The sequence below is a fragment of the Manis pentadactyla genome, chromosome 11 (assembly GCF_030020395.1).
Source record: "Manis pentadactyla isolate mManPen7 chromosome 11, mManPen7.hap1, whole genome shotgun sequence".
In the NCBI taxonomy this organism is placed as follows: domain Eukaryota; kingdom Metazoa; phylum Chordata; class Mammalia; order Pholidota; family Manidae; genus Manis; species Manis pentadactyla.
Window position 1 is genome coordinate 119,810,019 of NC_080029.1, and position 15,960 is coordinate 119,825,978.

Below are 15,960 nucleotides of genomic sequence, written 5' to 3' on the forward strand. Positions count from 1 at the left end.
TCCCTGAATCAAAACATTTCCTTCATATCAGTGTGTTTCACACAATCTTAGCAGCACATTCATTTTGGTTATAAAGTAGCATTTGGTTTGGCTTCAAGCGTGGAACCTAGGACAGTCACCCCAGCATCTGGCACCTTTCTACTCTCTCAGGTCTACTCTGCACGCTATGTCCTAGCACTCTCCTAGGCTGGTGCCAACACTGGTTTTCCATGCTAACTGTTCCCCTCCATTCCCACCTTTATATATGTCACATCCAGGCTTCCCCTCCCCATATTTAGCCTAATGAAAGCCCTTGAAATCATTCATTGCCCACTCATTTCCTCATTCCAAAGAAGATACACTGAGCATCTACTGTGCATCAGGAACTGGGCTAGGTGCTGGAGTAGTTCAAAGGCAAACCAAGCCCTGGGTCCCTGCCCTTGAGGAGCTCACAGTCCAGTGGGAGACGCAAATACAGACAAGTACAAAACAGTGTAATAAGGGCTACGGTAGGTATCACAGCCGCCTTCAGGAAGGAGGGACGGCTTAATGTTGGAGGGGACCTCTGAGTAGGACTTTAACCCCTGAGTTGGTGTTGGTCAGGCTACCAAGAGGGGAAAAGGTACTCCAAGCCTGGAAACAGCTGATGCAAAAGTGTGGCTAAAGGAAGCAGTGGGCCACTATTGTCACACTTCTCATCCCAGTAAAGTGGGATGAGAACCCACAGAGCGCCCAGCTGCCCTCAGCGTGGGGCCTCTCCATAGCGCTGCTGCATTCGGTCTGGGCCATGATGCCTCCTCCCACGAGCCCCAAGACCTTTCACCCTCCAGAGACTGCTAATGAGGCAGGGCAGGGACCTGGGACAAGCATCACGACTAACTTCTCCTGACTGTGATGAAAAATGCTGAGATATAGAGAGTATGGTATGAACAGGAGGGACCCCATCTTAAGGCTAAGCTTCTATTTTAAAAACCAGGGAGTCAGGAGGTAAGGTCCTAACATATTCTTTGGTAATCAGCAAATAACCTACCCTATTTTAAGGTGGGGCAAGCAGTCCTAAATGATATGTCCCCACTACTTGAGGGTAATCACTATCTTAGAGGGGAACAGGATCAAGAAATTCCTCTGTTAAGTTTATCTTACAGAATATGTATAAGACTGACTGTGGATGGTGACATGATGTCTCTCCTCAGAAAGAGACATCGTGAGACCACATGTCAAGCCTACACACCCCACCAACCCATTGCCCCACTCTTGAAAGCCTTAAAAGACAGAATCCTAAGCCCTTAAGCACACCTCCTCCTGAGGTTACCCACACTCCCCTTTCTTCAAGTGTGTATGTTTCACCTTAAATAAAGACTTCTCTCTGCTCAAGTTATTGTTTTTTTGTCTCTGCAAGCATCTTTTGTTACTTCACTATTTCACTCAATTTCCTAGACTTAAAGTGCAAATTTTTACTCTCTCTGTCCTACTCCGGATAAGTAGGGAGGGGCTACTGAGAGCTCTGGTTTGGGCTTGCAAGTTCCCATCGCCTGTATGACTCAGGGCAGCAGCTGTAAGATCATGCTCTTTAGAGCCGGCTTGAAAATCTCCTTTCCTTGCTTTTGGGGAAGTTCTCAGAAGATAATCTCACTCCATCCAGTGCTCTGCGGCTCCCCCAAATGCTGGGGTGGTGAGGGCTTAGTTTCCGCCCTGTGCAGATCCAAGCGGACACTGGACACCAGGTGACCCTGGCTTTAGGAGTTGGCAAGGGATCTGCCCTGGGCCGAGCAGGAATTCAGTGAGCTTCCCTTTCCTCTCTCTGCTCTTCCTTGCTCTCTGCTGCCTGCAAAACCGCTGCAATTCCCTGCTGCTCTCACTTGAATGAATTCCTTCCTTACCTACACTCATTCAACCTGCCAGAGAATTCTTTCTCGTTCAGAGCCAACCCTCCCCCACCCAGGGTTGAGGTTTCACCTAGTGCCCAGGGAGAGATCTTCCCAGACACAGCTGCCTGACAACACTAATACCTACTTGGAAGTACAAGCTATACAGCCCATAGATGAATCTTGAACATTCCTCCTTCCATCTTCTTTTGTCAAAGTTGTAGTTAAAGGTTTTCTTTTTTCCCTTACTTTAAAAACTTAACCTGTTCTCCCTACCCTAAATGGAAAGACAACATCTCCCTGTACTTCTACATCTCAAGAGATAACTTCCATAAACAGTCATCCCTACATATTTTTTAACTAATACATTTTTTCACTTTTGATGAGAAATGCTTCCTTTATTATATGCTATATTCTTATGTGTGTGAGTGTTTTGTAAAACTCTTGTCTCTGGAACTTATTATCGTGGCAGTCTTATAATCAGGGAATTCTACCATGTCACACGGCCATCATCTTTTGTCACTCTGCCCAATATATAAAGGAATCTGCTCATTTCTGGACCCACACTCCCATTCCTATAAATGTTTTCTCTCCTCCGCCAACACTCCTGCACTGCACATCACCCACCCCCACAAGCCCCCTGGCACCTTGTTCCACTGCTAACATCCTCGGTCTCTTCTACCTCCTGCTAAACTGCAGCCTGGCTCTCCCCAGTAGCACTACTTGCCCTACACTTGCTGTGAGAGGCAGCTCCTCCTCGTATTCCGGGGCTGCTTCCAGGCTGCTACCCTCTCTTCTCTGACATTCAGCTGTAACATCCTGCGCCTCTCCTTGACCCTGCACTCTGCAACTTCCCGGTCACCTCTTTATTTACCCAAGACTGGATCTCGGCCCCGACCCTTCCTCTCTGTGACGAGGCTGGCTACCGTCCCAGGTGACTGCAACTCCACAGGAAGAACTAACCCACCTTCTGGCTCAGTAGTTATCCAACGACATCCTCCTCCTCCTTCTCAACACCCTCCCAGAGTCACCTTTTGGGCCTTCTTGTCCCCTTCTTGCTTCACTTCATTCTCTCAACCTTCAGCACCATGTAGCCAACGGCTAGATGTGAGACACCTCACACTCAACAGGCCCCAAATCAAACTTCTCTCACCCTGTCTCTAATCTCTTAATCACTCACTTCGTCTCTCTCTCTCTCTCTTTTTTACTCCTTCCCTCCCTCCCTTCCCCTCCTCTCCTACTATTTTCCCTAGCTTTGTGAATGGCTGCAGAATACATCCAACCTGCTAAATCATAAATCTGGAGTCATCCTCAGCACCTCCCTCTCCATCATAACCCTCTGCTTTCAGACATCCCACCTCCTGAATTTCTCTTCCATCTTTCTAGTTTTCTCTGTCCCTACAGCCACCAACCTATTTCAGCCACTATTATCTCTTACCTAGACCACTGTGACAGCCTTTTAACTGGGTTTCCTGCCTCTAGTCCTGCTCCCCACCGATCCCCAGGTTAGTCACATCACTTATCCTGTTGAATGGCTTTTATTGGCCTTCCCTGACCTTAGGATAGAGTTCACATCCCTTACCAGGGCTTACTAGGTCGCTTCATGACCTAGAGTCTACGGCCTCTCTAGCTTTCAGAACCTGCTGACCCATCCTAGAGCGGTGTGCTTCAGCCATAGTGACCTTGTGTTTCTTGAATAGGGTATGGAGGCTTTTTTCCTGAAGGCCTTTCCCACATGCAGTTCTTACTATGTACATTACTACCTTCATCCCCACCTACTTTCAGATCTGATGAGACAGCTCTTTACAGCAGCCTTCTCAAAACGAACCCTCCTCTTGGCTCAACACACACGTGAATCTGGGTCGGGTGTTCCCATAGCACCTTGTACTTCAATTATCAGCAAAAATCACACTTTACCATATGTCTGTATTCCCATTTTCAGGGACTGTCCGTTCTTCAAGGGCAAGGACAGTTCAATTAATATTCTTTGGACTAGCACTACTGACGAATTATAGGTTCTTAATAAATACTACTTGTAATAAGGATGGATGGAAGGAAGCCAGCCAGGAATCTGCTGACTATGAGCTGGGGATCAAAACACACATAATTTGAGTGCTAATGATTAAGCAATTAGACGTTGTAAGTTACTACTTTAAGTAAATGACACTAAAGTGTGACTGGTGCTTAAGTCTACCAGAGGCCAGTAGTTTCCCAAATCGCTAATTGTTATTAATATTTATGAATAGTAGAATCCCCAAGATTGCACAGTGAAAAGAGGAAAATCTTTGTGGACAAACAAACCCGACTGAAATTTCTGCTCTACAACTGGCTGTGTCACCCTAAACATGTTACTTAGCCTCTGTGAGTCTCTGTTCTGAAAAACGGGGATAGCACCAACTTCAAGAGCTATCATGAGAATTAAAGGGCATAACATACAGCAAGTGCCAGACAGTCAATAAATGCTAGTTTCCTTCCATGTCTTGGTTCCCTTTTCCTAAAAGGTCAGGTTTTTGCCACTTGACCAGAGGAGCCCACGGGCAGGGTGCTTTGTGGGATGACCACACCACGGGCGTAGCTTCCCTGAGGGCTTTCCATGAGCTTCCTACAGGAGCCTGGAGGCTCCACTGTGTGCCCGACCGGGGTGGCAAACAGGCCGGCCCTCCCACATATAAGGGATGCGAGCTTGGACCTCGGACTCTGCCCCCAATCAGGACTGTCGTCCTAGTCGAAAGACCAAAGCCACTGATGCGTGGTCCTAGTGCTAGTTACTACCAGGACAAAGCTGAAATGGACAGTAGCTATATTCTTCACCTAGGACACAGTATACCTGGTAAGCCATCCCCCTGTTCTCATCCCAAAGCGTTACAAAAGAAGGGGAGGCTGCTTACTGACACCCTAGCTGAAAAGTGACCAAACTTCCTGCATCTGAGTGTACACTTCCACAGGGAAGAGCTCTACTCCATATCCCAACCCCCATCAACCTCAAGATGTGGACACAATCAGCACACCGCCACTGGGGAGGGGTCAGGATTAAGTGCACGGCCAGGAAGTGTAAGTAATAACAGAAGCTTAAAACAGAAACAAAGGAAATGAAAAAGAGAAGTTCCTGTCTCAATAATGGGTCTTATTCACTACAGTCAGGAATAGAGAAGGAAAGCAAATCCACTTCTCTATTACAAGGGACCAGAGACCCGTAAACCTTGAGGCAGATCACAGAGCCTTTCACACAGACATCTCTCTCATCCCTACAGACCTAACTCCCCCTCTTTCGCTGACCTTGTTGTCCGTGGCCCCCCAAAAGTGAGAGAAAGCTCCTAATCCGAGTGGTTAAACCTCTTGATGATGCACACTGACTCTATTCTTATCAGTTATTTCCAGGGCTAGCAGAGGAAATTTAAGAAAATGCAGAAACTTAACAGTAAACTCTTTAATTTCTAAACAAGTATTGTTTGGGCAGTAAACTTCCTTTCCTTCTTTACAATCAACAGGAAAAGGACTGAAGTTTAAACCCTTAACAGGCTAGGAAACCAACAGCACACCCGCTGTAAGCTGTAAGGGGAAAACCCACACCCGCTGCTAAAAACAAATGGAAAAAGAAGGTATCAATCGGCAAAAACCTGCAAGGCCTCGCTTCCCTCTTCTGTCTGGAGGTGGGGCAGTGGGAGGAGGAAGGTGGGAGAGAACGGCAGCTCTGGCCTCACACTTTTCTTTTCCCTCCAAGCTTTTAATCTTAGTCAATCTGATGAAAATAAGCATCTCAGTGAAGTGCTAATTTACATTTTTCAAATTATAAAGAAGGTTGCACATCTCCTCGTGAATTTATGAGCTGCTTGTATGGCCTTTTGCCCATTTTTCTAGCGTGTTATCGATCTGTTCTCGAACAGTCTCTAAAAGCCACTCATACTGTACAGAACTCGGTCCTTTGGGATATACTCACTTGTACTTACATTTTTCCTAGGTAATATGTCTTTTGACTGTGCTTCTGTCATAAAGGATTTTTACAGTTGAGTTTTCATGACTGTTATATTTTGTGGCATGCTTAGCTAGGCCTTCTCCTAACCAGGAGACCTCCTTGATTTTCCTAACCATTTGTTTTTTTTCACTTAGTCTTTCATCTACTTGGAATTCATTTTGGCCTAGGATGTCAGGTATGCCTGATGCAACACTTTTTTTCTAGATTTTTTTCAATATGGCTCGACACCATGTACTAAATATTCTTCCTTTTCAGTTGTTTTGAAACGATGCATTTATCAGAGCCTATATTCCCATATACCTTTGGGTCCATTATTTGAACTTTCTGCTCCAATACACTGAACTATTTATGTGCTAGTATAAAACTATTTGAATTTATTTAACTTTATGTTCAATGGTCGAAATTTTCCTGGCCATTCTTGTTTTTTAATTTTTCTACATGATCAGCTACATTCATGACTTATCCAAGCATGTGACATCCCTTTTCATTTACTCAAGTTTCCCTACTCTGTCCCTTAGGAGATTATAACGTTTTCTTCAGCTAGATCTTGCACAATTTTTCTTAGAAATTTTACCTGTTATTGTTATTGTTGCTATGATAGAATTGGATTCTTTGCCATCACTTTCTCTAACTGGTGCTAATTTGTACATATGATGGTTATTGCTCTCTTTACATGGATTTTATATCCAGATAGCTTTCTAAATTTTTATCATTTGAATAAATTTTCAGTGGATTTTTTGGGGTTTCCAAAAAGAACAATCCAAGTTCTTCCCCCCTTTCTCCCTCCCTTATAGTACTTACTACTCTTTATATAATAAATTACATTAAATTTCCTTTTTCTGAACTATCTGTAATACTGGAAATAAACTCTAGATGGCCTTTATATAATATGGCTTTAAAGTGATACTAGCTTCTGTTTGCCCATTTAATTCATGGATTTTGCATCAACTTTTTAGAAATGAAATTGATCTATCGGTTTTTTAAAAATTCAATCTTTATTAGACTTCTCAATTTTATATTACTTCATCAAAGAATTTGGAAGCTTTCTTCTTTTATATGCTCTAGAACTATACTGTCCAGTACAGCAGCTGATAGCAACGTTAGCTATTTAAATTTATTTATTTTTGAACTTTTTTTTTTGGTATCATTAATCTACAATTACATGAGGAACATTATGTTTACTAGGTTCCACCCTTCACCAAGTCCACCCCTCAAACCCCATCACAGTCACTGTCCATCAGCGTAGTAAGATGCTGTAGAATCACTACTTGTATTCTCTGTGTTGCACAGCCCTCCCCGTGCCCCCCTCACATTATACAGGCTAATCGTAAAGCCCCCTTTCTTCCCCCCCACATCCCTCCCTTCTCACCCATCCTCCCCACTCCCTTTCCCTTTGGTAACTGTTAGTCCATTCTTGGGTTCTGTGATTCTGCTGCTGTTCTGTTCCTTTAGTTTTTTCTTTGTTCTTATACTCCACATATGAGTGAAATCATTTGGTACTTGTTTTTCTCTGCCTGGCTTATTTCACTGAACATAATACCCTCTAGCTCCATCCATGTTGTTGCAAATGGTAGGATTTGTTTTCTTCTTATGGCTGAATAATATTCCATTGTGTATATGTACCACTTCTTCTTTATCCATTCATCTACTGATGGACACTTAGGTTGCTTCCATTTCTTGGCTATTGTAAATAGTGCTGCGATAAACATAGGGGTACATCTGTCTTTTTCAAACTGGGCTCCTGCATTCTTAGGGTAAATTCCTAGGAGTGGGATTCCTGAGTCAAATGGTATTTCTATTTTTAGTTTTTTGAGGAACCTCCATACTGCTTTCCACAATGGTTGAACTAGCTTACATTCCCACCAGCAGTGTAGGAGGGTTCCCCTTTCTCCACATCCTCGCCAACATTTGTTGTTGTTTGTCTTTTGGATGGTGGCCATCCTTACTGGTGTGAGGTGATATCTCACTGTGGTTTTCATTTGCATTTCTCTGCTGACTACCGATGTGGAGCATCTTTTCATGTACCTGTTGGCCATCTGAATTTCTTCTTTGGAGAACTGTTTGTTCAGCTCCTCTGCCCATTTTTTAACTGGATTATTTGATTTTTGTTTGTTGAGGTGCATGAGCTCTTTATATATTTTGGGTATCAACCCTCTATCGGATCTGTCATTTATGAATATATTCTCCCATACTGTAGGATGCCTTTTTGTTCTATTGATGGTGTCCTTTGCTGTACAGAAGCTTTTCAGCTTGATATAGTCCCACTTGTTCATTTTTGCTTTTGTTTCCCTTGCCTGGGAAGATATGTTCATGAAGAAGTCTCTCACGTTTATGTTCAAGAGATTTTTGCCTATGTTTTTTTCTAAGAGTTTTATGGTTTCATGACTTACATTCAGGTCTTTTATCCATTTTGAATTTACTTTTGTGTATGGGGTTAGACAATGATCCAGTTTCATTCTCTTACATGTAGCTGTCCAGTTTTGCCAACACCAACTGTTGAAGAGGCTGTCATTTCCCCATTGTATGTCCATGGCTCCTTTATTGTATATTAATTGACCATGTATGTTTGGGTTAACGCCTGGTGTCTCTATTCTGTTCCACAGGTCTGTGAGTCTGTTCTTGTGCCAGTACCAAATTGTCTTGATTACTGTGGCTTTGTAGTAGAGCTTGAAGTTGGGGAGCAAGATCCCCCCCACTTTATTCTTCCTTCTCGGGAATGCTTTGGTTCTTCGGGGTCTTTTGTGGTTCCATATGAATTTTTGAATTATTTGTTCCAGTTCATTGAAGAATGCTGCTGGTAATTTGATAGGGATTGCATTGAATCTGTAGATTGCTTTAGGCAGGATGGCCATTTTGACAGTATTAATTCTTTTTAGCCAAGAGCATGGGATGAGTTTCCATTTGTTAGTGTCCTCTTTAATTTCTCTTAAGAGTGTCTTGTAGTTTTCAGGTATAGGTCTTTCACTTCCTTGGTTAGGTTTATTCCTAGGTATTTTATTCTTTTTGATGCAATTGTGAATGGAATTGTTTTCCTGATTTCTCTTTCTGTTGGTTCATTGTTAGTGTATAGGAAAGCCACAGATGTCTGTGTATTAATTTTGTATCCTGCAACTTTGCTGAATTCCGATATTAGTTCTAGTAGTTTTGGAGTGAAATCTTCAGGGTTTTTTATATACAATATCATGTCATGCGCAAATAGTGACAGTTTGACTTCTTTACCAATCCGGATTCCTTGTATTTCTTTGTTTTGTCTGATTGCCATGGCTAGGACCTCCAGTACTATGTTGAATAACAGTGGGGAGAGTGGGCATCCCTGTCTTGTTCCCGATAGCAGAGGAAAAGCTTTCAGCTTCTCGCTGTTCTGTGATGTTGGCTGTGGGTTTATCATATGTGGCCTTTATTATGTTGAGGTACTTGCCCTCTGTACCCATTTTGTTAGGAGTTTTTATCATGAATGGATGTTGAATTTTGTCAAATGCTTTTTCAGCATCTATGGAGATGATCATGTGATTTTTGTCCTTCTTTTTGTTTATGTGGTGGATGATGTTGATGAATTTTTTAATGTTGTACCATCCTTGCATCCCTGAGAAGAATCCCACTTGGTCATGGTGTATAATCCTCTTGCTGTATTTTTGAATTTGGTTTGTTAATATTTTGTTGAGTATTTTTGCATCTATGCTCATCAGGGATATTGGTCTGTAATTTTCTTTTTTGGTGGGGTCTTTGTCTGGTTTTCATATTAGGGTGATGCTGGCTTCATAGAATGAGTTTGGGAGTATCCCCTCCTCCTCTATTTTTTGGAAAACTTTAAGGAGAATGGGTATTATGTCTTCTCTGTATGTCTGATAAAATTCTGCAGTAAATCTATCTGACAGAACATAAGAGTTTTGCTCTTGGGTAGTTTTTTGATTAGCGCTTCAATTTCGTTGCAGGTAATTGGTCTGTTTAGATTTTCTGTTTCTTCGTTGGTCAGTCTTGGAAGGTTGTATTTTTCTAGGAAGTTGTCCATTTCTTCTAGGTTTTCCAGCTTGTTGGCATATAGGTTTTCATAGTAGTCTCTAATAATTCTTTGTATTTCTGTGGGGTCCATTGTGATGTTTCCTTTCTCGTTTCTGATTCTGTTGATGTGTGTTGATTCTCTTTTTTTCTTAATAAGTCTGGCTAGAGGCCTATGTATTTTGTTTATTTTCTCAAAGAACCAGCTCTTGGTTTCATTGATTTTTGCTATTGTTTCATTCTTCTCAATTTTGTTTATTTCTTCTCTGACCTTTATTATGTCCCTCCTTCTGCTGACTTTGGGCCCCATTTGTTCTTCTTTTTCCAATGTTGATAATTGTGACCTTAGACTATTCATTTGGGATTGTTCTTCCTTCTTTAAATATGCCTGGATTGCCATAAACTTTCCTCTTAAGACTGCTTTCGCTGCGTCCCACAGAAGTTGGGGCTTTGTGTTGTTGTTGTCATTTGTTTCCATAAATTGCTTGACCTCTATTTTAATTTGGTCGTTGATCCATTGATTATTTAGGAGCATGTTGTTAAGCCTCCATGTGTTTTTGAGCCTTTTTGCTTTCTTTGTACAATTTATTTCTAGTTTTATACCTTTGTGGTCTGAGAAGTTGGTTGGTACAATTTCAATCTTTTTTAATTTACTGAGGCTCTTTTTGTGGCCTAGTATGTGGTCTATTCTGGAGAATGTTCCATGTGCACTTGAGAAGAAGGTGCATCCTGTTGCTTTTCGGTGTAGAGTTCTATAGATGTCTGTTAGGCCCATCTGTTCTAGTGTGTTGTTCAGTGCCTCTGTGTCCTTACTTATTTCTGTCTGGTGGATCTGTCCTTTGGAGTGAGTGGTGTGTTGAAGTCTCCTAAAATGAATGCATTGCATTCTATTTCCTCCCTAAATTCTGTTAGTATTTGTTTCAGATACATTGGTACTCCTGTATTGGTGCATATATATTTATAATGGTTATATCCTCTTGTTGACTGACCCCTTTATCATTATGTAATGTCCTTTTTTTATCTGTTACTTTCTTTGTTTTGAAGTCTATTTTGTCTGATATTAATACTGCAACACCTGCTTTTTTCTCCTTGTTGTTTGCATGAAATATCTTTTTCCATCCCTTGACTTTTAGTCTGTGCATGTCTTTGGGTTTGAAGTGAGTCTTTTGTAAGCAGCATATAGATGGGTCTTGCTTTTTTATCCATTCTGTTACTCTGTGTCTTTTGATTGGTGCATTCAGTCCATTTACGTTTAGGGTGATTTTTGAAAGATATGTACTTATTGCCATTGCAGGCTTTTGATTCGTGGTTACCAAAGGCTCAAGGTTAGCTTCTTTACTATCTTACCATCTAACTTAACTCGCTTATTGAGCTATTATAAACACAGTCTGTTGATTCTTTATTTCTCTCCCTTCTTATTCCTCCTCTTCCATTCTTTATATGTTAGGTGTTTTATTTTGTGTGAACTGTTTTTTTATTTTATTTTATTTTTAAAAAGTGTTGAGGTACATGCAATAAAAATGCCCAAATCTTAAAATGAACAAAGCTCAATGCATTTTGACATAAGTACATGCTTGTGTCATCTATATATAGACTTTTTAATTTTATTTTGCTTTTAATTTTAAAATCACCAAGTCCTTCTTTCTACAGTACCCCCCTTCAGAGACAGTGAAGACAGTCATCACTATTTCCTTGTTAGTTTTGGAAGTGCTTGGAATGTAGGGAGACTTAAAAAAAAAAGCCTCAGCAACTGCTTTGAAATTAGGTGATTTGCCTGACAGAACATAAACAAGTGATTAATAAACTTGTTACTTTAATAAATTGGCTGATTCCTGAATAAACATGTTGCAGACCCTGTGTCCTCCACTGTATATGGTCTTCAAGCAGAATATATAAGGCAGGCAGAGCAATGATACCTCAAAGAAATTAGACTAGAAATTTTCATCAACCAGGCCCAGACTACCCACCACACACCTTGATCAAGCTGACCTTCTTGGCCACAGTACTACCCACGGCTACTGGAACAGAAGTATGATTTAGTAATAAAGAAAACAAAAGGGTCATGGATAGAGGCTGGTTGAAGATTGCAGGCCAAACCAGTCTAGACCCTGGGATTCAAATGGAACATAACCATTTTGCCCCTCACTAACAACTATGGCCCTGCTTCCTATCTCCTTCCAAATCATACTTCTCCCCTTCATGCATCTGTCCATTCTCTGCATACCCCTTCACAAGAAAAATAATTCTCTACTACAAAACTTTCTCCCTCTGTTGTTTTTCCTCTTTGTTTTTAAAACAATAAACACCGGCAATCTAAAGCTTAAAGTGTACATAGCCACTGATGAGTGCAGAGAGGAGCGGAAAGAACAAGTTGCATTGCTGTTTCCCCCCAGCCAGCTGCCCGATCTTATCTGTTTCCCTCCTACGATTCCTAGATGGATTCCCAATGTCTCTCCAGTATTGGGCTACGAGCAGCTGGAGCTGGGACCACAGCAAGTATCATCTTCCTTTTCCTGGAATCACATGCTAATATTCCAAATTTGAAACCTGAAAGGAAAGGCAATCAATTCTAAATGAAACCTGCAAATCATCTCCTTTTTGATGGTCTTAGAAAGAAACAAAAACCATGAAACCTTCTTAGACACTTTTATACAAAGTAGCCACTTTAGGCTAATATATCCAACAAATAATTAATTATCTACTGTGTTCCAAGCATAGTTATAGAATGAATGACCAAAGGCAGCAGTTTAGGAGATTTCATATTATAATGAACTATGCAACTTATTAACTGAGTCACTTGTTTAATACTGGAGGATGAGCAAATCAAATATTGATAATGACTGCAGAAGGATTCCAATATTCATATAATAATTTTCCTTCCATTGTAGAATAAAAGGGCTTGGGAAGGGGTTGGGAGTTATTCTGTACAGGGATAGTGGCATCCTAAATAACTCACAAGGATGAGCATGTGAACGTTAGAACAGGATGGAAATGTATAATAGCCATTAAATATTATGGCCTCAGTCAACCAGTTTCAGGAAAAGCAAAGAATGCAGTCAAATGGCTCAGATTTAGCCACTTTACCTGAAAAATTTCAGGCTTTATCAGCTCTATCAAGCCCCCCCAAAAGTATTTGGAGCAATGTAAGATGCATGCCATCCCAAATGATCAGATATTTGATTTGCAAACAGGATGTGGCTAATAATCAAAACAGAGAATTAGGTTCATTCAAGGATCTAGAGCCTAGAATAATGTCATCTAACACGTTTAACAGCATGCAACACACACACTCCATTTGGCAGAAATATTTCTCAATGACAAAGGCAGGTAGCAAATACTAAGCACCTCCACAGATCATTTAGCAATTGGTGGACTACAGCTAATCCTTGAAGGTGAATTCAGAATAGAATTGAACCTCAACAACACACTTATTTGTCAGAGAAAGCATGAATTACACTGAATTCCAGGTTCAGATAAAAACCAGAAGTTGCGCTGCATGCCGAAAAACACTGGCCCAGAGCCTACAAGGAAGTTATTTGGAGGAAGGGATACAAAGCTGTTAGCTAAAATTTAACTTGTCTGTTAATTTCTTCACTAAAATCATCCCCCTAGAGAAATATACTTTGGCATGGGCCTTGTTACTTTTGCTTTCCCCTCCATTGATTCACTCTACTTTTTTTTTTTTTTTCCAGAAATAGGGTTATAGCTCCTTATCTGAAAGCCTCTGCAGCCAACTAAAGGGCAGACTCCACAGGACGAACAATAGTGAAATGACTTATACGTCTTTGGTAATGTTCAGCCAGACCAGTTTTCATTATCTCTCAATGGATAAGAACCCTCAACTAACAGGAAATTCATGCACAGGAAAGTAGTAAGTCGAAATAAACATCTTAGTTTCTTAGTTGTCTCTGAATCTCTTTTTAGAGCACACATTTTTCCACATAATTATCTCCCCATTTCTATTTTCTTGGTTAAACTGTAGACAGAAAGCAGTGGAAATAAGGGCTTAATTTAGAAGTACAGGAATTATCCTAATTTACACAGTAGAAGTAAACGTTCTAATTTGAGCACTTTATAAATACATCGTGGTCTTTTGCTTCATATTTCTCCTATTGGACTGCAAAGCATGGGCCTAAGTCTTAGACTTTTTTTGTAATGTCCAGCTTACCCAGCAATGGGATAGGCACATACCAATTAGATGACAGATGTTTTTTGCACAAGCCAGGCCTTGACTGTTTTATACCAAAATAAACACATTCTGAGTGCCAATCTGTGTAAGGCATTCTATTATTTGTCATGAAGGAGTCACAGAAATATGCGACCCTCCACACTCACAACAGCAGGCCTTTTACCCTCTCCAGCCTAATGTATCTTACCAGTTAGGAATTACCTTGATGCTGAGACTCTCTTTATTTCCCTAAATCATCTGTCATCTCTAAGCACCATCTGTTTAATCAAATGCTTCTAAGTCTATAAATCAAATGAGAACATTTGTGAAAGTAATTTAAGCACACTGAAACATCATACAAAATAACGTTACCATATGGCCCAACCATAAATATGGCTTCCCCCCATAACACTTATACATCATAATCAGATAACTAGATTCTAGGAGAGTTTCGAGAAAACTCTAAATTTGAAGCCCGTAACATAGCACTTTATTTCGTGGCGTTGCTAACTTTGTTACGGGTTAAGTTTGTTTTCCTCAGTGCTTGTCCCCACCACCAATGAAGCAGAATGAAAGTTCTATTTGAATACACTCCTAGGGAGGAGTGGGCCAGAGTCAGGGTAGACACAGGCAGGCTCCTTACTGTGAGGCTTCTGTGCAGTTTTTGGCAGGGCTGAGAAGTTCTTGGTTGATTCTTTGGCCTTGAGAGTTTGATCTGATTGTTGGATTAAAGACATGGGACTGCGCTCTGACATTTTGTATCTGGGGAATTTTTGTCAGCTGGGGAGTGTCTGTGCCCTTCAACTCACTCTTGGGTCCTGTGGCTTCATTTAATAAATCTCCGAATTATCTCCGGCTCTCTGGCATTATCTGATTAATTTCCTGAGTTCTTGGGGGGCCTCACCCTCTTTTCATCTGGCTCCTGTCTTTCTGCCTAACAACTTCACTCATGACTCTACTCGTCAGTTTGCAGAGAAATAATAATTCTTACACACAATTTTCAGCAGCTGCCTTAAGGCGAATTGCCTGCCCCGGCTATTCTGTTTTAGATGAAACCAAATCCGAAGCAGCCCTGACTCTTCATTTCAACCCCACACTTTCCCCCAGGCTCATTCCTCCCCACCACCCAGCCCCCACCTTCTGGAAGTGCTCTGTGATTTCTCTCACAGTTTAAACATTTAGTGAACATGCTATGTGTCAGGCATTTTTGTGTAACTTTGTGTAAGTCAGTACATTTCTCATGTCTTGTCTTACCAATTTTTGGTGTCAGCTCTGGTATCCTCTACCCAGCCCTGGTCACAGCCTCACTAGGACCCTGCGACACTTGAACACTGTCAGAGGGATCCCTTGATATGTCTACTGGCGTAGTATTTTCAGTAATTTGACATCCTGGTTGAACTGTGGTCCTACCGCAGGCATTGGGGGTGAAATATAGCCCGAGGGCAGGACTGTGCATAAATCGTGGTCCCAGAAGTCAGCTCAGTCAAGTGGATGAAGATGGGTAACCAAACCTTGGACACTGAGAAGACAGCTGTAGAAAAAGGGCAAGAGGAAGTGGAGGTTTGGGACTCCACCACAGGGTTGGGCACAAGCCAGAAAAAGGGCATCTCAGAAGGTTTGGGGAGTTGTCTCAAGGCAGGCCCTCTCAGAGCCCGGGAACGAGGAGGGGCCGGTCGGACTCACCGCCGGGGAGGGCACTGTACCCAGACCGCAAACCGAAGAGCAGGTCACGGTAGCGCAGGAAGGCTTCGTCCAGGACCGAGCAGCCCGCTTGGGCTGCGGAACTGACATGGTACCGGAACTGGAAGCTGTGCGGGGTGATGGCGTAGTGCGTGTCCGAGGTCTGGATGTACTGGGGCCAAGGCCACACGGCGGTCGCCGGCCCGGCGAACGCTGCCGTCAGCAGCAGCGAAAACCGGAGCCTGGCGCCTGCCATGGCGCGCCGGTCACCTCCCTCCCGGGGGCCGGGCCACGTGAGA

General features: G+C 42.0%; 1 protein-coding gene across 6 annotated transcripts in view; it reads right to left on the reverse strand.

Annotated features, from left to right (window-relative positions):
• HEXA (hexosaminidase subunit alpha) overlaps positions 1-15,960 on the reverse strand; it is a 31,387-nt gene extending 15,427 nt beyond the window's left edge. For 4 of the 6 annotated variants that reach the window (XM_036907802.2, XM_057488955.1, XM_036907801.2 and 1 more), the window contains exons 1-2: positions 15,665-15,782; positions 15,236-15,512 (exon numbers count right to left, since the gene is read on the reverse strand). Coding sequence is in view for 1 of the 6 variants with exons in the window: in XM_036907800.2 (XP_036763695.2) it covers positions 15,665-15,917 (253 nt within the window). In the remaining 5 variants the exon portion in view is untranslated. Of the gene's footprint in view, positions 1-15,235; positions 15,513-15,664 lie in introns of all 6 variants that reach the window. The other 2 variants (XR_005029285.2, XM_036907800.2) reach the window with 2 other exon arrangements.